Source organism: Oncorhynchus kisutch, linkage group LG2, assembly GCF_002021735.2.
Source record: "Oncorhynchus kisutch isolate 150728-3 linkage group LG2, Okis_V2, whole genome shotgun sequence".
NCBI classification, from domain to species: Eukaryota; Metazoa; Chordata; class Actinopteri; order Salmoniformes; family Salmonidae; genus Oncorhynchus; species Oncorhynchus kisutch.
In genome coordinates, this window is record NC_034175.2 from 52341596 (window position 1) to 52364972 (window position 23377).

The 23377-nt window shown below is 40.7% G+C and overlaps 1 protein-coding gene across 1 annotated transcript in view; it reads left to right on the forward strand.

Annotated features, from left to right (window-relative positions):
- The window catches only part of lrp1bb (low density lipoprotein receptor-related protein 1Bb), a 297890-nt gene that overhangs the window by 99291 nt on the left and 175222 nt on the right, over positions 1-23377 (forward strand). Inside the window, exons 13-18 of the mRNA XM_031802153.1 lie at positions 7196-7415; positions 7650-7839; positions 19440-19562; positions 19771-19911; positions 20467-20592; positions 22415-22531. Coding sequence (XP_031658013.1) covers positions 7196-7415; positions 7650-7839; positions 19440-19562; positions 19771-19911; positions 20467-20592; positions 22415-22531 — 917 coding nt within the window. The remainder of the gene's footprint in view (positions 1-7195; positions 7416-7649; positions 7840-19439; positions 19563-19770; positions 19912-20466; positions 20593-22414; positions 22532-23377) is intronic.

Genomic DNA, 23377 nt, shown 5'->3' on the forward strand with positions numbered 1-23377 from the left:
CTGATTAAAGATGCAATAAAAGTGGCCTAATTTTAGACGAGTTGGGTATCTGGAGCATCAGTATTTGTGGGTTTGATTACAGTCTCAAAAAGGCCAGAAACAAAGCACTTTCTTCTGAAACTTGTCAGTATATTCTTGTTCTGAGAAATTAAGTCTATTCAATGCAAGAAATTGCCAAGCAACTGAAGATCTCATACAACACTGTGTCCTACTCTCTTCACAGAACAGCACAAACTGGCCCTAACCAGAACAGAAAGAGGAGTGGGAGGCCACTCCTGAGTGGCACAACTGAGCAAGAGGACAAGTACATTAGAGTGTCTAGTTTGAGAAACAGATGCCTCACAAGTCCTCAAGTGGCAGCTTCATTAAATAGTACCCACAAAACACCAGTCTCAACGTCAACAGTAAAGAGGTGACTCCGGGATATAGTTCTTCAAGGCAGAGATCCTCTGTCCAGTGTCCGTGTTCTTTTGCCCATCTTAATCTTTTCTTTTTATTGGCCAGTCTGAAATATGGTTTTCTCTTTGTAACTCTGCCTAGAAGGCCAGCATCCCGGAGTCGCCTCTTCACTGTTGACGTTGGGACTGGTGTTTTGCGCATACTATTTAATGAAGCTGCCAGTTGAGGACTTGTGAGGCGTCTGTTTCTAAAACTAGACACTCTAATGTACTTGTCCTCGGGCTGAATCCGTTGTGACTTATCTGGACCAAATGTATTACTTGGGGCTCGGGCCAATTCCGGTGGTAGTTATCTGGCCCAATTGGGGCTACTCTCGATTGCGGCTACTCTCTGGCAGATGATTACCCTGGCTGCTTTATATAATTAACATTTCATTATTTATTTTTTGATATTTTCAAAAGGTTTCTGTGATCAAAAAATACAATGAACATTTTGTATACATCGGGACGCTTCTGGGGGCATTCTGGTAGGATGCAAATTCAGCTGAATTCCGGTAGTCAAAAACGGCACGATGTACTTGGGCTGATTCTGGCCAGTCATTAATTTTGATTCCGGGCCAAATCCGACACCCAATTCCGGGCGATTCAATCAGTTCTGGCCCCCCGGAAGAGGAACGCTTCTGGGAAAATTCCTCATTGCTAGCTGGGCTAGGCCAAGGCTCCTTTCCCTTGTTATCTCTCACCTCAGCAACAGGTGCACGTGATGTGAGCAGCCGGAAGCAGTTTCAACAGGACATAAGCTACAGGTTTTATTGTGTCACAATTGGCTGACACAGATAACAAGCTCACACAGTTCTCATCGACCACACATTACATTATTTCAATAACATGATTCCTCCTACATCAGGGGGTTTAATTTATTTTGTTATCATAACAGAGGAATAATCACTTTAACCACTGAGCTTCTCAGTGACGGGTTGGCACATCTTTATTAAATTGTGGTTTGGGGTTGTCAGTGACCATTGGCCCGTCAATCAGCAGAACCAGATATTGTCTCCTCAGGTGAAATGTGTGGTTTTTCAGATCCTACTCTGTTCTTCCAAGCTATATTTCCCTCTCTGCATGTCAACTCCAGTCTGTGTTAACATGATAGGGATTAACTTTGCCGACTTACTGTCTCAATCACTTACTGTATTTTTCTTTATTTTTCTTTCCCTACCACAGTCTCTCTTGTGTGCGTGCGCACACTCTTGAACATGCACACAAGCACAAACACACACACCTTTGCTTTGGATATTGCTTTACAGAGCTTTAGCCAAGGAGTGAATGATGTGGTGTGTGTGTTGAATTATTCATTGGGTCATGGAGATGACTTGCAGTGACAGAGAGAGCTTGATTCGCCCTCTATCACATTCTGTTTTATGTACCGCACATGTAGCAGGCAACTCCATCATTGATGAGACAGAAAAGGCTGTGCAGCCCAGCAGTAACACTCATAGGATACAAATCCCTTAAGCATGGTTACTAGAGACCACTAGATCATGTCAAATCATTGACCTAACCGCTTTTCAAATATCACAAGTCCATTGGGAATAGCTGAGTAAACCCCTGAAAAGATAATGATGCAAAGCAGGACCTGGTTTCTGATATGGGGATGAAGATGGACTCAAAGATTAAGTGGTGTATGGTGAATTGTGTATGTTTGGATCAATGTTTATGTGGTGTGTCTTCAATTTTCTATGTCCAGTGCTTTCAGAAAGTATTCCCAACCCTTGACTTTTTCCAAATGTTGTTGTGTTACAGCCTGAATTTGAGATTTTGTGTCGTCACTGGCCTGCACTCAATACCCCATAATGTCAAAGGGGAATTATATTTTCTGAACTTTTTACAAATTAAGAAAAACTTAAATGTCTTGCGTTTATAGCTATTCAACCACTTTGTTATGTTAATAAGTTGCATGTTATGTTAATATATTGCATGGATTCACTCTGTGTGCAATAATAGTGTTTAACATAATTTTTTAATATCTACCTCATCTCTGTACCCCACACATACAATTATATGTATTGTCGTGTCTTTGGCTATGCCGGATTAAGTGATATGACATGCTATAAATGTAATTAACTAGAAAGTCGGGCACCACAAAATAATATTTATAAAGCTGTTATCTTCCCGAATAAACTCTTAAAGACCTAGTAATATTTTACATCAATAGCAGTCAATATTAATCGTCATCTTAATTCAGTCTCATCTGAAAGTTGTAAATTCTTGGTTATCTGCACGAACCCTGGCTCATAAGTTGAATCAGCAATACAAAATCGGGTATAATTATTTATTTACTAAATACCTAACTAATCACACAGAATTACACATACACATAATTAAATCATAACTTGATTACAAATTACGTCATAAAGGAAAACGTCCCTAGCGGGCGGAACAGATATGACAGCTTGTTACACAAAAGAAAAGGGCTGGGTTTGAGTGAAAGAGCGGGAAGACTGAGGAACAAAGGGAAGAAGCTGTGCTATCGTAAATACAGTATCTTATGCATTCTAAATTACCGCCCATTTGGAAAAGGAAAATGCAATAAATATTTACTCTGCGCTTCGGTAGGTTGGTTGTAGATGGAAGGCCATGTTGCCCAACCGAGTCCTTAGAAAAATGTCTCTGGTTGTCAGTTGGATACGTTGTAGTAACGTTGTTGGGTGATAGACGGGATACTCTGTCTGTTCCTTCCTAACCCTCGTTTGCATCTGCTGTTGCTAACTCAATGGCTAGGAGGTATCACTTCTGTAGTGAATAAGAGTTCAAAGTTCATACCATTCGCAACCAAAGCTCATGCTGATGTTGGCTTCGTTCTGTAGTTATTATCTGAACCATTCTGACATAGGACCGTCGTCCTACATCCTCGGAACAGGAAGTTATATTGTTGTCAAGGGCTTATATAGGAAGGGAGAGGAGGGCGTGTTTGAAAAGTTTTATAGCCCATGTCCCTTCACAGGGGTGGGCCACTGATTGAGCAGAGCCCGGTGTTATGAAACCCAAATCTCACATTTTAGAAGCTAAAATCACATTTAATCTCATCACGAATAATTTCATATTCAAACATTTAAATTGAACAACAATTCCATGTGAATCCGATAACTCTGATGTGTAGACTTTTCACTGTAGAGTTTGTCATCTTATCATTGATGAGAATGTCTCAGATGACAACCGTACTGACATCATATTCATTAAGTACCACTGCATATGTTCAATTGGACACATTACCGGAATATAGTTCATTTCCCCCCATCTTCTGATGTTCCCAGAATCTCTATGTTAACCAAGGATTTTACTGTAACCTCAGTAGGGTAGAGAGAGGATCAAGGGGGGAAGAGGTATTTATGACTGTCATAAACCTACCCCCCAGGCCAACGTCATAACAGTATGGTACCCCAGTCGAGCAGTGAATTCAAGCATATTCATCCACAAAGACCAGGGAGGTTTATATAAATTGAAAATCCCATTTTGGACATGGTTAAGTTATTAATTACACTTTGGAGGGTGTATCAACACACCCAGTCACTACAAAGATATGGGTGTCCTTCCTAACTCTGTTTCACCACGAGGCCATTGGTGAGTTTAAAACAGTTACAGAGTTTAATGGCTGTGATAGGAGAAAACACTGAGGATGGATCAACACCATTGTAGTTACGCCACAATACTAACCTAAATGACAGAGTGAAAAGAATGAAGCCTGTACTGAATAAATATATTCCCGAAACAAACACCCTGTTTGAACAAAAGGTACTAAAGTAAAACTGCAAAAAACATGGCAACGAGATGTACTTTATGTCCTGAATACAAAGTGTTATGTTTGGGGCAAATCCAACACAACACATCACTGAGTACCACTCTTGATATTTTCAAGCATAGTTGTGGCTGCATCATGCTATGGGTATGCTTGTCATCAGGCAAGGACTAGGGAGTTTTTTGGGATAAAAAGAAACGGAATAGAGCTAAGCACAGGCAAAATCCTAGAGGAAAACCTGGTTCAGTCTACTTTCCAACAAACACTGGGAGACAAATTAATCTTTCAGCTGACAGTAACCTAAAACACTAGGCCAAATATACACTGGAGTTGTTTACCAAGATGACGTTGAATGTTCCTGAGTGGCCTCGTAACAGTTTTGACTTAAATCATCTTGAACATCTATGGCAAGACTTGAAAATGGCTGTCTTGCAATGATCAACAACCAACTTGACAGAGCTTGAATGATTTAAAAAATAATAGTGTGTCAATGTTATTCAATCTAACTGAGCAAAGTTCTTAGATACTTACCCAGAAAGACTCACAGCTGTAACCGCTGCCAAATGTGATTCTAACAGTTGGAACAGTTGGATTCTATCCGTTTGTCACCAAAGCCTCATATACTACCCACCACTGCGACCTGTATGATCTCGTTGGCTGGCCCTCACTTCATATTCGTCGCCAAACCCACTTGCTCCAGGTCACCCACAAAGCCAATTCCTCCTTTGGATGCCTTTCCTTCCAGTTCTCTGCTGCCAATGACTGGAATGAACTGCAAAAATCACTGAAGCTGGAGACTCATATCTCCCTCACTAACTTTAAGCACCAGCTGTCAGAGCAGCTCACAGATCACTGCACCTGTACATAGCCCATCTGCATATAGCCCATCCAACTACCTCATCCCCCCCATACTGTTATTTTATTTATTTATTTTGCTCCTTTGCACCCCCCAGTATCTCCACCTGCACATCTATCTCTCCAGTGTTTAATTGCTATATTGTCATTATTTTGCCATTATGGCCTATTTATTGACTTACCTCCCTTATCCTACCTCATTTGCACACACTGTATATAGACTTTTTGTACAGTATTGTTGACTACATGTTTGTTTATTCCATGTGTAACTCTGTGTTGTTGTTTGTGTCTCACTGCTTTGCTTTATCTTGGCCAGGTCGCAGTTGTAAATGAGAACTTGTTCTAAACTAGACTACCTGGTTAAATAAAGGTGAAATAAATACAGTTGAAGTCGGAAGTTTACATACACCTCAGCCAAATATATTTAAACTCTGTTTTTCACAATTCTCGACATTTAATCATAGCAAAAATTCCTTGCCTTTGGTCAGTTAGGATTGCCACTTCATTTTAAGAATGTGAAATGTCAGAATAATAGTAGAGAGAATGATTTATTTCAGCTTTTATTTCTTTCATCACATTCCCAGTGGGTCAGAAAATTAGAAAAACGTAATTAGCATTTGGTAGCATTGCCTTTAAAATGTTTAACTTGGGTCAAACATTTCGGGTAGCCTTCCACAAGCTTCCCACAATAAGTTGGGTGAATTTTGGCCCATTCCTGCTGACAGAGCTGGTGTAACTGAGTCAGGTTTGTAGGCCTCCTTGCTCACACACACTTTTTCAGTTCTGCCCACACATTTTCTATGGGATTGAGGTCAGAGCTTTGTGATGGCCACTCCAATACCTTGATTTTTTGTCCTGAAGCCATTTTGCCACAACTTTGGAAGTATGCTTGGGGTCATTGTTCATTTGGAAGACCCATTTGTGACCAAGCTTTAACTGATGTCTTGAGATGTTGCTTCAATATATCCACATAATTTTCCTACCTCATGAAGCCATCTATTTTGTGAAGTGCACCCGTCCATTTTTAAGCAAAGCACCCCCAAAACCAGATGCTGCCACCCCTGTGCTTCATGGTTGGGATGGTGTTCTTCGGCTTGCAAGCCTCCCCCTTTTTCCTCCAAACATAACGATCGTCATTATGGCCAAACAGTTCTATTTTTGTTTCATCAGACCAGAGGACTTTTCTCCATATGCAGCTGCAAACCGTAGTCTGGCTTTTTTATGGCGGTTTTGGAGCAGTGGCTTCTTCCTTGCCGAGTGGCCTTTCAGGTTATGTCAATATAGGACTCGTTTTACTGTGGATATAGATACTTTTGTACTTGTTTCCTCCAGCATCTTCACAAGGACCTTTGCTGTTGTTCTGGGACTGATTTGCACTTTTTGCACCAGAATACGTTCATCTCTAGGAGACAGAACGCGTCTCCTTCCTGAGCGGTATGACGGCTGCGTGATCCCATGGTGCTTATACTTCCGTACTATTGTTTGTACAGATGAACGTGGTACCTTCAGGTGTTTGGAAATTGCTCCCAAGGATGAACCAGGCTTGTGGAGGTCTACAATTTTTTCTGAGGTCTTGGCTGATTTCTTTTGATTTTCCCATAATATCAAGCAAAGAGGCACAGAGTTTGAAGGTGGGTCTTGAAATACATCAACAGGTACACCTCCAATTGACCTTTAATTATGTCAATTAGCCTATCAGAAGCTTCTAAAGCAATGACATAATTTTCTGGAATTTTCCAAGCTGTTCAAAGGCACAGTCAACTTAGTGTATGTAAACTTCTGACCCACTGGAATTGTGATACAGTGAATTATAAGTGAAATAATCTGTCTGTAAACAATTGTTGGAAAACTTACTTGTGTCATGCATAAAGTAGATGTCCTAACCGATTTGCCAAAACTGTAGTTTTGAAAAACGAGTTTTAATGACTCCAATCTAAGTGTATGTAATCGTCCGACTTCAACTGTAAATATATTTTTTTAAATTCAGGCTGTACCACAACAAAATATGGAATAAGTTAAGGGGTATGAATACTTTCTCAAGGCACTGTATGTTTGCAAAACAGATTTAGTCCCCGATTGGCATGGTTCATTGTTAGTTTTTATATTTACTCAATTGTAAGAAATCTATTTTGTTTGTGTATTTCAGTTGGATGTACTGGACGGACTGGGAGGAAGATGAAGTCAATGACAGCATAGGAAGAATAGAAAAAGCGTGGATGGATGGCTCTAACAGACGGATATTTGTCACGTCTAACATGCTGTGGCCCAACGGTCTCACATTGGACCATGGGACCAGCACCATGTACTGGTGTGATGCCTACTACGATCACATAGAGAAGATTCACCTCAATGGCACTGGCAGACAGGTGAGTGGAGCTGGATTCCAGGGGCAAAAGTGGTTGAAATGATGTCATTACAGACAGATAATGATGTCTTTTCAACCAGCTTTGCCTGCTGGGATGTCACCATTATAGTCTTCTAAAATTGCCATATTTATCTCTGCCATTTCTCTGGATTGCCTTACCTCTACTATCTCAGGTCTTTGAGTACTGGTGTACAGGTTGTGTTCTTTGATAACTGGTGTCTGATTTCTCATCCAGGTTGTGTACAACGGCAAACAGTTGAACCACCCGTTTGGAATTTCTCACTACCGGAACTCCATCTTCTGGACGGAGTACATGAACGCATCTGTTTTCCAGCTGGATCTTACCTCTGGGGACGTTACTCTACTGAGAAGCGAGAGGCCTCCTCTCTTTGGCCTGCGTGTGTACGATGGTCAGAGTCAGCAAGGTTTGTCTGTTTTTACTTCCCCTTCTACCATCCCCAATAAATAAAGATTACCTTCAGAGAATGGAGTGTATGGATCTTGTATACCTGTTCCTACAACTTAGCACAAAACCTCCCCTACTATCACTATGTAGTCTATGGGTAGCCCAGATGTGTAGCTTTATGCAACAAGTTATGAATGCTTATATACTGTATGTAACATTCAATGAAAGTCTTACCATCTATCTACAGTACTATGGCATCTTAAATGTACAGTGCATTCCCCTCCATTTATCATCCTAGAGATGTTTCTATAACTTGATTGGAGTCCACCTGTGGTACATTCAATTCATTGGACATGATTTTTGAAAGTCACACATCTGTCTGTATAAGGTCCCACAGTTGACAGTGCATGTCAGAGCAAAAACCAAGCCATGAGGTCGAAGGAATTGTCCGTAGAGCTCAGAGACAGGATTGTGTCGAGGCTCAGATCTGGGGAAGGGTACCAAAACATTTCTGCAGCATCGAAGGTCCCCAAGAACACAGTGGCCTCCATCATTCTTAAATGGAAGAAGTTCTGGACCACCAAGACTCTTCCTAGAGCTGTCCACCCGGCCAAACTGAGTAATCAGGGGAGAAGGGCCTTGGTCAGGGAGGTGACCAAGAACCCGATGGTCACTCTGATAGAGCTCAGTGTATGTAAACTTCCAACTTCAACTGTATGTAAATCAAATATTTCAGTTCTTAATTTTTTCTAAATTAGCAAAGATTTCTAAAAACCTGTTTTTGCTTTGTCATTATGGAGTATTATGTGAAGATTGATGAGGAAGAAAAACTATTTAATCAATTTTAGAATAAGACTTTAACCTAACAAAATGTGAAAAAGTCAAGAGGTCTGAATATTTTCCGAAGGCATTGTACACCTTCTGTATCCTGTGAATGAGACAAAAGAAAAATATTTTATTTTATATGGTGTGTGTTAAATACATGGCCTCACATGTGAATCCTTAAAGAGTTGGGTGGGGTTAAGGCTTAAGAGGGTGTAGCTAAGCATTAGGTCATCATAATCAGTACAACCTTCAAAATAATATTTTACATACATCATAAAATATGTGACCGACTGCCTCGATTCGGACTAAAGTAGCAACTTTTGAAATGCTGTTTTCTACATTTCACTCTGTCAATTAGGTTATTATTGTGAAGTAACTACAATGTTCTTGATCCATCCTAAGTTGATCCACCCTAAGTTTTCTCTTATCACAGCCATTAAACTCTTTAACTGTATTAAAGTCACAATTGGCCTCATGGTGAAATTCCTGAGCGGTTTCCTTCCTCTCCGGCAACTGAATTAGGAAGGACGTCTGTATCTTTGTAGTGACTGGGTGTATTGATACACCACCCGGAGTGTAATTAATAACATATCATTATTTTACACACATCATGTGTCCATTACAATCAATGCAAGAATCGGAATTCATGATTTGTCACCAGTACTTGAAAACGTGAATAAAACAGAAAATACATTATGCACAATACATACAGTACCAGTCAAAGGTTTGGACACACCTACTCATTCAAGGGTTTTTCTCTATTTTTACTATTTTCTACATTGTAGAATAATAGTGAAGACAGTAAAGCTATTAAATAACACATTTGGAATCATGTAGTAACCCAAAAAGTGTTCAACAAGTCAAAAATATATTTTATTTGAGAGATTCTTCAAAGTACCCACCCTTTGCCTTGATGACAGCTTTGCACACTCTAGGAATTCTCTCAACCAGCTTCATGGGGAATGCTTTTCCAACAAAATTGAAGGAGTTACCACATAATCTGAGCACTTGTTGGCCCAGGTCGGGTGATTGTGGAGGCCCAGTCATCTGATGCAGCTCTCCATCACTCTCCTTGGTCAAATAGCCCTTACACAGCCTGGAGGTGTGTTTTGGGTCAATCTCCTGTTGAACAAATGATAGTCCCACTAAGCGCAAACTAGATGGGGTGACGTATTACTGCTGAATGCTGTGGTAGCCATGCTGGTTAAGTGTGCAAAGCACCCCCACCGTCGATCACCGACAACGACGAGACAGCCTATAGGGAGGAGGTCAGAGACCTGTCTGGGTGGTGCCAGAATAACAACCTATCCCTCAACGTAACCAAGACTAAGGAGATGATTGTGGACTACAGGAAAAGGAGCACCGAGCATGTCCCCATTCTTATCAATGGGACTGTAGTGGAGCAGGTTGAGAGCTTCAAATTCCTTGATGTCCACATCAATAACAAATTAATATGGTCCAAACACACCAAAAAATCTAAAGAAATCAGCCAAGACCTCAGAAAAAGAATTGTAGACCTCCAGAAGTCTGGTTCATCCTTGGCAGCTATTTCCTAACGCCTGAAGGTACCACGTTCATCTGTATAAACAGTAGTACGCAAGTATAAACACCATGGGACCACGCAGCCGTCATACCACCCAGGAAAGAGCCGCGTTCTGTCTCCTAGAGATGAAAGTACTTTGGTGCGAAAACTGCAAATCAATCCCAGAACAACAGCAAAGGACCTTGTGAAGGTGCTGGATGAAACTGGTACAAAGTATCTATATTCACAGTAAAATGTGTCCTATATTGACATAACCTGAAAGGCCGCTCAGCAAGGAAGAAGCCACTGCTCCAAACCGTTAAAAAGCCAGACTACGGTTTGCAACTGCACATGGGGATAAAGATCGTACTTTTTGGAGAAATGTCCTCTGGTCTGATGAAACAAAAATTGAACTGTTTGGCCATAATGACCATCATTATGGTTGGAGGAAAAAGGGGGTGGCTTGCAAGCCAAAGAACACCATCCCAACTGTAAAGCACGGGGGTGGCAGCATCATGTTGTTTGGGTTCTTTGCTGCAGGAGGGACTGGTGCACTTCACAAAATAGATGGCGTCATGAGGGAGGAAAATTATGTGGATATATTGAAGCAACATCTCAAGACATCAGTCAGGAAGTCAAAGCTTGGTTGCAAATGGATCTTCCAAATGGACAATGACCCCAAGCATACTTCCAAAGTTGTGGCAAAATGGCTTAAGGACAAAAAAATCAAGGTATTGGAGTGGCCATCACAAAGCCTTGACCTCAATCCCATAGAACATTTCTGGGCAGATCTGAAAAAGCATGTGTGAGCAAGGAGGCTTACAAACCTGACTCAGTTACACCATCTCTGTCAGCAGGAATGGGCCAAAATTCACCCAACCCATTGTCGGAAGCTTGTGGAAGGCTACCCGAAACGTTTGACCCAAGTTAAACAATTTAAAGGCAATGCTACCAAATACTAATTGAGTGTATGTAAACTTCTGACCCACTGGGAATGTGATGAAATAAATAAATCATTCTCTCTACTTTTATTCTGACATTTCACATTCTTAAAATAAAGTGGTGATCCTAACTGACCTAAGACGGGGAATTTTTACTAGGATTAAATGTCAGGAATTGTGAAAACCTGAGTTTAAATGTATTTGGCTAAGGTGTATGTAAACTTCCGACTTCAACTGTAAGTATTCACACCCTTTACTCAGTACTTTGTTGAGACACCTTTGGCAGCGATTACAGCCTCGAGTCTTCTTGGTTATGACGCCACAAGCTTGGCACCCCTGTATTTGGGGAGTTTCTCCCCTTCTCTCAAAATCCTCTTAAACTATTTCAGGTTTTATGGGGAGCGTTGCTGCACAGCTATTTTCTGTTCTCTCCAGAGATGTTCGATCGGTTTCAAGTCCGGGCTCTGGCTAGGCCACTCAAGGACATTCAGAAACTTGTCCCGGAGCCATTCCTGCTTTGTCTTGGCTGTGTGCTTTGGGTTCTTGTCCTTTTGGAAGGTGAACATTCGCCCCAGTCTGGAGCGTGTTTTCGTCAAGGATCTCTCAGTACTTTGCTCCGTTCATATTTGCCTCAATCCTGACTAGTCTCCCAGTCCCTGTTGCTGAAAAACATTCCCACAGCATAGTGCTGCCAACTCCATGCTTCCCCGTAGGGATGGTGCCAGGTTTCCTCCAGACGTGACGCTTGGTATTCAGAGAAAGATTTCAATCTTGGTTTCATCAGAGCAGAGAATCTTGTTTCTCATGGTCTGAGAGGCTTTATATGCCTTTTGGCAAACTCCAACTGGGCTGTCATGGGCCTTATACTGAGGAGTGGCTCCCGTCTGGCCAATCTACCACAAAGGCCTGATTGGTGGAGTGCTGCAGAGATGGTTGTCCTTCTGGAAGGTTCTCCCATATTCACAGAGGAACACTGGAGCTCTGTCAGAGTGACCATCATGTTCTTGGTCACCTCCCTGACCAAGGCCCTTCTCCCCTGATTGCTCAGTTTGGCCAGGCGTCCAGCTCTAGCAAAAGTCTTGGTGGTTCCAAACTTCTTCCATTTAAGAATGATGGAGGCCACTGTGACCACTGGACCTTCGATGCTGCAGAAATGTGTTGGTATCCATCCCCAGATCTGTGCATCTACGGACAATTCCTTCGGCCTCATGGCTTGGTTTTTGCTCTGACGTGCACTGTCAACTGAGGGACCTAATATAAACAGGTGTGTGTCTTTCCAAATCATGTCCAATCAATTGAATTTACCGTAGGTGGACTCCAATCAAGTTGTAGACACATCTGATCAATGGATGATCAATGGAAACAGGATGCACCTGAGCTCAATTTAGAGTCTCATTGCAAAAGGTCTAAATATCTATGTAAATAAGTTTTTTTGTTTTTTGTTATACATTTGCAAACATTTCGGAATAACCTGTTTGAGCTTTGTCATGATAGGGTATTGTGTGTAGATTGTTGAGGATTTGTTTTTATTTAATCCATTTTAGAATATGGCTGTAACAAAATGTGGAAAAATTCAAGGGGTCTAAATAATTTTTCTGTCAATGGTTGTGGTTACTTGTGTAGCACTGTTGCAATATCGAAAACAGAAAGTGTCCAGATAAAAATATTTGATCAAATTTTATCAGTATTAGGTGACACTTACCTGAGACTTGTCTAAATTGATGGATCATGTGAAGGAAACGCTATAACCCCCCCACCCCCTCCCCCCAGCCACATCTACAGTGCCTTGCGAAAGTATTCGGCCCCCTTGAACTTTGCGAACTTTTGCCACATTTCAGGCTTCAAACATAAAGATATAAAACTATATTTTTTTGTGAAGAATCAACAACAAGTAGGACACAATCATGAAGTGGAACGACATTTAAAGAACTGAAAACTGCTGATCACAAATGCTCTCCATCCAACCTCACTGAGCTCGAGCTGTTTTGCAAGGAGGAATGGGAAAGAATTTCAGTTTCTCGATGTGCAAAACTGATAGAGACATACCCCAAGCGACTTACAGCTGTAATCTCAGCAAAAGGTGGCGCTACAAAGTATTAACTTAAGGGGGCTGAATAATTTTGCACGCCCAATTTTTCCGTTATTGATTTGTTAAAAAAGTTTGAAATATCCAATAAATGTCGTTCCACTTCATGATTGTGTCCCACTTGTTGTTGATTCTTCACAAAAAATACAGTTTTATATCTTTATGTTTGAAGCCTGAAATGTGGCAAAAGGTCGCAAAAAATGTGATGGGTCATGTAATAATACGGCCGAAGTGGAGTCTTTTATTTAGACATGTAGCTAGCTAAACAATGACCCGGCATGATCCCAACTCATACTACTACCAACACAAATATTGTCATAGTTGTACATGAATTTGCAGGTAGCTAAAGCGAACAATGTTATCTAGCTAACATTAGGCTATAACTAGCAATGCAAATGGATTCTGATTCGAATAATATTACGACACAGATATTACACGTAACGTTAGCTAGTGAGCGAGTAAGCTAACGTTTACTAGCTAACTAACAGTATGCTTTAACTAGCAATAAAAAACAACTAGGCTTGTAATTTAACCATTTTATTCGTATTTGTGGATGAAATACAAGTTTGCTATTAAGGCATATGAAAGTTCACATGTTCAAGAAGGCATTTCTGTCAAAAAACACATTTTGATAAACAAATGTTCACGTTCAAATGCCGTTCCTGTGAATTAGTGATGTGAGACATACGTCTAGTTTCCTTCTAACAAGTCACATAAACAGACAATTATAATGATAACGTAAAAAGGCACTTACTTTGATAGTAACGCACACATGTCCAAAGTTATCATTAGTAGTTAAGGCAATGCGATTGTACTTGGGCTCTTGTCCGGCTCAGTAACGCCTTAAACTTACATTGTCCGCAACAGTAAAATGGGCTAATTCTATGTGAATTTATGAGGCGAAACTGTTTTTCGAAAATAAAACTTTTTAGAAAATAATTTGAAATTGACAAGTTGAAACATAGCCTATAGATAATTAGCAGGCCGTGTGGGTTAACTGTTCTGTTACGTAACAATCACATTTTGGAACAGTGAATGCATTCTGACATCACACTCGTAATGGGCGACCGTTAGAGATAATTTGGAACTCACACGTGACAAGGTTTTAAGCAAATTTTACTCCTTTGCCATAACAAAGGGGTGACTTACTGACTCAAGACATTTCAGCTTCTCATTATTAATTAATTGGTAAAATTTTTGAAAAACACAAGTCTACTTTGACATTATGGGGTATTTTGTGTAGTGACATTTCATGGCTTGCGTAAGATGTTGCATAAATTGACAGTGGCAGCAATTTTACTTTGATTTCTACTCTATGGAAATGAAAGACTGACTCAACATAGTGCTGCCTGTGTGGTGGATGATTATATGTTCCTGTTGTGGGTAGATTCATAGATAGAAGAAGAGAGAGATGCATGATGCAGTTGGTTGATGGTGCAGAACTGTAGGGCCTCACAGCCAGGTCCGGTCCTGGCCGTTCTGCCGACCTAGGTGAGACCAAAAAAATGACCACCCTCCTATACCCCCACAAAACTAGAATAGTCTAAAATACTTATTTTCCAGATTTTAAAGTTAGGCTCATTTTAGGTTTTGAAAAGTGAAAATACTTATTTTCCAGACGTTGAAACTTCCAACTCTCCTTAAGAACAAAATGTACCAGATTTGAACCCCTTTGGTTGAAAATACATATTTTCCAGACTTTGAAATCAGGTTCAGTTCTGAATGAAAGTTGAAATTACGTAATTTACAGACACTGAAAATACGTATCTTTTGGGAATTGATTATATGGCTGAATTTCAACTGCACATACTGTACATTCTCAATTAAGTAAGCGTTACATCACAATAATACTTTTTTTTCACCATTTAATATATGAAAGAGGAGCTAACTGAATATTGCAACAGAATATGTATCCCTTTATCTTTCAGAAAAATATTTATATTTAGCCTTAATATATGTAACGGATGTGAAACGGCTAGCTTAGTTAGCGGTGCGCGCTAAATAGCGTTCCAATCGGTGACGTCACTTGCTCTGAGACCTTGAAGTAGTAGTTCCCCTTGCTCTGCAAGGGCCGCAGCTTTTGTGGAGTGATGGGTAACGCTTCGTGGGTGACTGTTGTTGATGTGTGCAGAGGGTCCCTGGTTCGCGCCCGGGTATGGGCGAGGGTACGGTCTAAAGTTATACTGTTACATTGATGCTGTTGACCCGGATCACTGGTTGCTGCGGAAAAGGAGGAAGGTCAAAAGGAGGGTGAGTGTAACGGATGTGAAACTGCTAGCTTAGTTTCGTGAGTGACTGTTGTTGATGTGTGCAGAGGGTCCCTGGTTCGAGCGAGGGGATGGTTTAAAGTTATACATATAGGCATACATTAATTGTCTTTATTTGCATACATTTAAATGTGATAGACAACTCATCACAAACATCTCATCTCAACCGGCGGGTTGAGTTACCCAATTAGGATAAACTAATTTTGTATTGGAATTTGCATAGACTTTTTACATCATAAAAACATATATACATTAATTAACATGAATGTCTGCTTCAGTTACTGATAATGGAAGACAAGACAGGTTAAATGAGGACTGATATGAAATATGAATAAAATAAGATACATTTGTGTGTCAAAATATGAATTTTCAAATACATGTAAATGAATGTGTTTACTGTTTATATTTCTTATAAACTGGGTTGTTTGAGCCCACAATTCTGATTGTCTTACAGCCATGGTATATCAGACCGTATACCAAGGGTAAGACTAAACATTTATTTTTACTGCTCAAACTACTTTGGTAACCAGTTTATAATAGCAATAACGTACCTCAGAGATTTGTGGTATTGGCCATATACCACACCCCCTCGGGCCTTAATGCTTAATTATACCATGGCGTTGTTGAATCGTCATTTTTGATTGGCTTGAAGGGAATTCTAGGGCGTGGATTATTTCCCTATAATGCACAGTATATCAGGACGGTAGAATTCAATAGCTATAGTTCATTATTACATGTTTTATGTTTGATCTGCTTTTGAACGCAAAAGTTTAATTGAAAACATTATGGGCATTGTTGAATTCGATTTTCCAAATAGCAAGCTAGGACTGATGGTTTAGTTAGCCAAACTGGCAAGTCTGTTTGTTTGGTTACCAAGGCAACAACGGTAGCTATTTAGTAATCTTGCTAGCTACTTCAGTGGATGTTGAACATTTTTACTTGCAAATGAACACATTTCCAGTGGCAAATGTGTTAAATTATAGCCATGGTATAGGGATAATCAGCTCGGGTCTCTATGCATTCTCGAAAATAACGCACCTCCATGGAAGGTTAGTCCCACTCCGCTAGCGCACACACCTTGCACGTCGTTCATTATTTTCCATAGAACGCATAGCCTCTTGATTGACGTTGATTATCCCTTACATATAATGCCTGTAAAATGACTTGTACTGAATAATGATATGAAACATATTAAAGACAACAGGCAGACAGTAAATACTGATATGAATATGAAAATATGTTTCCTATTTGCACAGACAAATAAAATCACAACAATATTTATCCATTGTTCATAATAGCTAGGTTTGACTAAATTGCATTGAGCATATTTCCTAAAATGATAAAATAATAACATTTTCATAATTGTATCATTCCAAAATGATGTTTTAGAGGTCAACAACATTTTACAGAGTTGTAATTTCCCATTTTACACACAATTAGTAGTGAAAATGTGTGATTAAGGAGTTTCGGTTTTGCTAACATTCACTACCTGGTTTTCAATCATCTTTGAATGTTTATTTATTTTATTTGTTTTAACCTTTATTTTTTACAATGTCTGTTTACAATGTCTGCCTACGTCAATATCTGTTTAAAAAATACAGGAGTCCAATAATGAAAACCACATGATAATTTTACTAAATGGCATTGGTTAAGATTATAAAATAAACTTGTGATTGGTTCAGATTTGGTCCGGAAATCAAGTCCGGTCCGGACTGCACCAATAAAATGAAGAGAAAAAAAGATTAGTCTGTGTTTACCCTTCCTACAGTAGGGTTTCACAAACTCATCATCAAGCAAAAAAACTGTCGGCTAGGACCGAGTTTGGGCAACCCTGGTCTACAGTGCCAGCCCGAAATTGAATTTTATGAATGCCCATCCATGTGGTAGGCCTACCGTTTGTAAAACATCAGTTGCATTGGCATTGTTAGTCCTGATTCCTGTGACTAATGATTTTGGCTATTTAAGCACTGAATATCAACTACCCAACTTTATCAGGATATATCCTGAACTTATTTGCAATGAGAAGCAATGTGTTTACACAGCGGGAAATGCATAAGTATATTATTTTTCACTATGATCATCAATTTAAGGTTACAAACTTGAAACCATTGCTTGATGGTTTGGGGTTTTAGGCTGGCTTTCTGTATAACCACTTTGTGACATCTGCTGATGTAAAAACGGATCTATAAATACATTTGATTTGAAATCCCTGATTATCATGACAATTTAGCCCACGGGGTGAAACTCCTGGACAGCACTTGAGAGTCACCTGATTTTCCATTTCATATTGTCCATTTAACTTTGACCGGTCCTGTTTTTAGGATATGGTGTCATATTCACATCGAAGCTCCTTTTTTATTTGATTGGATGCGGTTTACGTTAGGCGCCATTTAGGTTAGGCTATTTGATCGGCGAAACGTGTATGATGTAAAATGTGACAATTTCATAAGTTAGGCTACAGAAAATGGCACATACTCTTTCTACCATAAGCTATAGTCTCCATGATTGCTGTTAGATATTTTCTTACGGAATAGTACCATAGTACCGATGGTAGAGCGCCGCAGCGGTGTCTCCAACAGCACCCTGGTGCACTGGACAAGCAAAATATTTTGTGCCCCTGCCTTTGACAAAGTGGGCACTCTTTATCACGGGGTGGCATCAGCGCTCACCTAAATAGCCTATATTCTATACCACTGGGTGAGAGAAATTGTAATTGTTTTTGGGAAAAGTTATGTGAGGTTTTATGTGTTGTTGGAGGTGCGTCTTGGTCAGTTGAGCTGGGAAAATGGCGCCCTCGCCAATCTGCCGCCTGGCTAATAGGCGGGCCAGCCCTGCTCACAGCAGGTAGAACCCTTGTTATCCTGCCGAAGCGTCGGTGAATCACTGTTTAGTGTTCCCGACTGTGTACACGTGGAGCAAGGGGAAGCGTGATTACTGTCATCTCCTCTCAGAAACAGAGAAAGTACCAACACTAATTATCTACTTGGTAATCAATGGATTAAGATAAGGGGCATTTTCAGATTATTCACTGCTTGTGGGTTTTTCATTTGTGTAATAATTTCTATTGTTTCACATCAAAATAATATCAAATCAAATGTATTTATATAGCCCTTCGTACATCAGCTGATATCTCAAAGTGCTGTACAGAAACTCAGCCTAAAACCCCCAACAGCAAGCAATGCAGGTGTAGAAGCACGGTGGCTAGGAAAAACTCCCTAGAAAGGCCAAAACCTAGGAAGAAACCTAGAGAGGAACCAGGCTATGTGGGGTGGCCAGTCCTCTTCTGGGGTGGCCAGTCCTCTTAATACAGTTTGTTAGAGTGGTGTAGGAGTGTGGTATGCCAAGGATGTGATGCAGAAAAAGAGTGATGGAGAATACAGCTGGCAGTATGAGTTCTAATTCTCAGCATGGGGGAAAGAAGAATTTCGCTGGCCATTCCTCCAAAACTCATGTCACCAAAGAGATTAATTGTCCCTGCTGTCCTCTGAGTATTACTGATTGGCTCTCACAAAACAGAAACCTTTATCTCATTGGCTCAGGCATTGCCTTTGGACCTTACACTAAACAAAACCAACAATGGACTCCATGCCTCAACTTTATAAGTGACAGTTTCTTCACACAAAGACAGTTTCTTCTCTCTTGAGAACGGTTGGCTTTGTCCTAAAAGACAAATTATTTTCCTGAAAGAATAAAAATGTCAAATGGCTCCTCTCCACAATGTCCCCAATAATTCATTTGACGTGTGGTTATAGATGATGTGGCACCCACCTGGCACATCCTTCTCAAACAGGAAATGGCTTTTGTATTAAGGATATATTTTATGTGTGTTTCTTCACAGTTCACATTGACCTTGTTTTTCATAGAGAGAGAGAGACGACGACAGACGGAACATCAAACGAGAAACATGACAAAATACAATAATAATGCTTTAGAAGAATATGATTTCCTGTAAATAATGGTACTACTCTGTAATTCCAGGTGACAATGCATGCAGAGTGAATTATGGGGGATGCGGTACCCTCTGCCTCTCTATCCCAGGGGGCCGAGTGTGTGCCTGTGCTGACAACCAGCTCCTGGAGAAGAACAATGTCACCTGCTTAGGTACAGTAGAACCATGAAGTGAATTAGCCAGAGTAGTACAATTGCACTGTAGACAAGCTAAGAAATGAACATGGTTTTCTCTCACAAATATTTTGTGATTATTTTGTATGCTTGACTTTTCAATGGAATTAATTCCACTGTGGTTTAATGTGGCTCAAGTCTGTTTCTGTTATTAAAGTCCTTTTCTCTGTTATGTCTGTTAATTAAGTGTCATCAGGGGGGGTGGAGCCACAGCTCTGTAAGAGCGATGAGTTTCAGTGTCGTAACCATCGCTGTATCCGTGCGTCATGGAAGTGTGACGGAGATGATGACTGTCTGGATGGAAGTGACGAGGAGCCCCATAACTGCTGTGTGTATTTATCTGTCTGTTGTCTCTGTCCCGCACACACACGCACACATACACACACAAACATTCACACCCACCACTTACCATGCAACGTTGCATAAGTTGGTCCTTTCTTGCTATCAACTTTTATCTCGCTAAACGTCATTGATACTGTATGATTCAAAGCTGGTGAATATTGCCCACTCCTCGCCTTTCTTCCCCATCTATTTTCCTCAGAAGAGAATTGGCTGTTGATTGAATCAATAAGATAAACACCATGTTAGACGCTTGGATGCTGACTCATTTCTCACTATGAAATATACTATAATGTAATCTTCTGCCAGAATGATCAGATTTGCAAAATCTATTATCTGCCCTGCTGGAATGTCTGCATGCCTTCTATCTAACAAGATTTGAGACATTCTGACCTAAATTCCTGCTTCGCATTGCTGTCTGCCATTTGTACTGAACTCTTCAAGTCAGAAACGGTAAATGTCAGGTTTGTAAGTCCTTTACCAGGCAAATTTCATCCCACAAATGAAGTAGTGCTAAGATGCTATGAGTGTCTGTGTATTTCAGCCAACCACAGTTGTCCTATAGACCAGTTCAAGTGCCTCAATAATCGCTGCATCCCTAAGAGATGGCTGTGTGACGGAACTAATGACTGTGGGAACAATGAGGATGAGTCCAACACCACATGTTCAGGTAACTGACACAATACCTCAGCTTTTTCTCAGATCTGCAGTCCGGCAATTGCATTGTGTTATGTAGTAATCTGTATGTCACTGGCATTTTCTAAGCTATGATAATAAATTGATGTGGTACACTTCACTTAGTCAAGTGGACTATGTATAGTTAAAGAATGCAAACCTCTACCCCCTAGCAACTTCAACTTCCTCCGCAGAAAGGTTTCTGCACATCAAAGCTTCAAATAGCAGGGTAGTCAAACATTCCTAGTCATGTCTTGCGACACTATACAAGCCAGCAGCCACAGTCAGTGTGATCAATCTCATGTGAAAGCTCAGAATCAGAGAAGTTTAGCACTCTCAAAAGGTAACTTTTCCTGCTATTGAGTTATTGTCAGAATCACTTACATCTGTCCATACCATAGTGGCTTTTTTCCCTTCACACCTAACAGCCAAGTTGCCAGCCTTGCCTCTTAAAAGTTGTGAGCCTTCCAGGATCAATCAATGGGTGATAAATGTTGCCTTGTCATCAGAATGACATGCATGTTACACACACAGCACCACCAAGAGAACACTGCCCATGTGCTGTCCTGGTGCTGTGCTGTCGTTGCATGTCTGTCTCTGTTCACAGACATTGAGTATACAGTGAGCTCCAAAAGTATTGGGACAGTGTCACGCCCTGACCTTAGAGATCCTTATTATTCTCTATGTTTTGTTATGTCAGGGTGTGACTCGGGTGGGAAAGTCTATGTTTTTTATTTCTTTGTTTTGGCCGAGTGTAGTTCCCAATCAGAGGCAGCTTCACACTTCACCAACTGGCAGCCTACGGAAGAATCTGGGTTTGGCGGATGCCAGGAGAACGCTACCTGCCCCAAAGCATAGTGCCAACTGTAAAGTTTGGTGGAGGAGGAATAATGGTCAGGGGCTGTTTTTCATGGTTTGGGCTAGGCCCCTTAGTTCCAGTGAAGGGGAATCTTTACGCTACAGCATCTAGACGATTCTGTGCTTCCAACTTTGTGGCAAGTTTGGGGAAGGCCCTTTCCTGTTAAATGAGGTTGAGGTCCACACAGAAATGGTTTGTCGAGATCGGTTTGGAAGAACTTGACTGGCCTGCAAAGAGCCCTGACTTCAACCCCATTTAATATCTTTGGGATGAATTGGAACGCCGACTGCGAGCCAGGCCTAATTGCCCAACATCAGTGCCCGATCTCATTAATGCTATTGTGGCTGAATGGAAGCAAGTCCCTGCAGCAATGTTCCAACATCTAGTGGAAAGCCTTCCCAAAAGAGTGGAGGCTGTTATAGCAGCAAAGAGGGGGACCAACTCCATATTAATGCCCATGATTTTGGAATGAGATGTTCTATGAGCAGGTGTCCACATATGTTTGATCATGTTGGTCATGTAGTGTATAAGGGAGTTTGTCCCAATACTTTTGGTCTCCAAAAATCGGGGGACTATGTATAGAAAATGCTGTAATTTCTAAACGGTTCACCCGATGAGGGATGAAAATACCCTCAAATTAAAGCTGACAGTTAGCACTTTAACCTCATAGTCATTGTATCATTTCAAATCCAAAGTACTGGAGTACAGAGCCAAAACAACAATATGTGTCACTGTATGTGACTGAAAGGTTAGTTTAAGGGCTCTGCTCGTTTACTGCAGACTTGATATATGTGATATATCTGTCATGGAGAGATCAACTTAAGCTCCACAGGCCTGACATTGAGATGCCATATGATTGAATGATCAATAGGGGGCTGAACATGTCTGGCTTTAACTTAACACCCATGTGATTGAATTACAAATGCTCTGCTGTCTTCCATGCCTTTCTCTTTCTCAGCCCAGGCCTGTCAGCCCAACCAGTTCTCCTGTCGGAACGGACGCTGTATCCCCCAGGCCTGGCGCTGCGACCGAGACGACGACTGCGGGGACATGTCCGATGAGACTTCCTCCTGTGGTGAGTCAGACTCTCAGTCTGTATTATATGGCCCTGAATCCTGGCGATAAACTCAGTTTTTGATTATGTGTGATCGTTAAGGGTGAGTATCTCAAGTTAGGTTTCAGCCCTGTAAGATTATTCACACTAAAACGACCTAGTAGACCAAATCAGAACAAACACTCTCTGCTGTTTATGTTTTTGGAAAGGAAGGACAGTGCTGAGTTTTTAAACGCCAAGAGAGGCTTTCAAAGAAGATGTGACCACTTTTACGATGACACTGTCAGATCTGAAGATTCTATTGACCTCATCCCCAACCTTGAGAGGAAAAGAAAAGGACATACCGCTGTGAGGTGTAGCTCAGAGGAAATGGTTCAGTGGAAAAGACAGCTAGTCTTTTAGTGACCCAACTACACCAGAGAAGCCTTAAAAGTATTTCAAAATATGCCTCCTGGTGAGACAACAGAATGCTAGCTTGGCTGTCTGAACTCTTAGTGTGTGTTCTTGTCTAGTGCACAGCAGCCGTTTGGTTATATTTCTATTAAAATATAGTGCTTTCCTCTTTTTAAGGAGTAAAAAGGCTTGTTCTTAGCTAATTTCTGAAAAGTAAAATGCAATATCCAATTGAACAAACAACGGTTGTTGAATATGATTAATGAGCAGGCTATTGGGTTACCTTCTAATTGGCATAGTCTTAGTTGTGAAGGGGTTGCATGAGTGTACCAGTGTGCTTATTATTTGTAGAAATAAGAATATATTTATTGTGATGTCCTTGCTATCTATCTGACACTGTTTTCAAGCTGTTTTCCCTAAATCTAATTTTCCTACAAAAATCTCCCTTAGAGCTATTTCTTAATTTACTAGTTC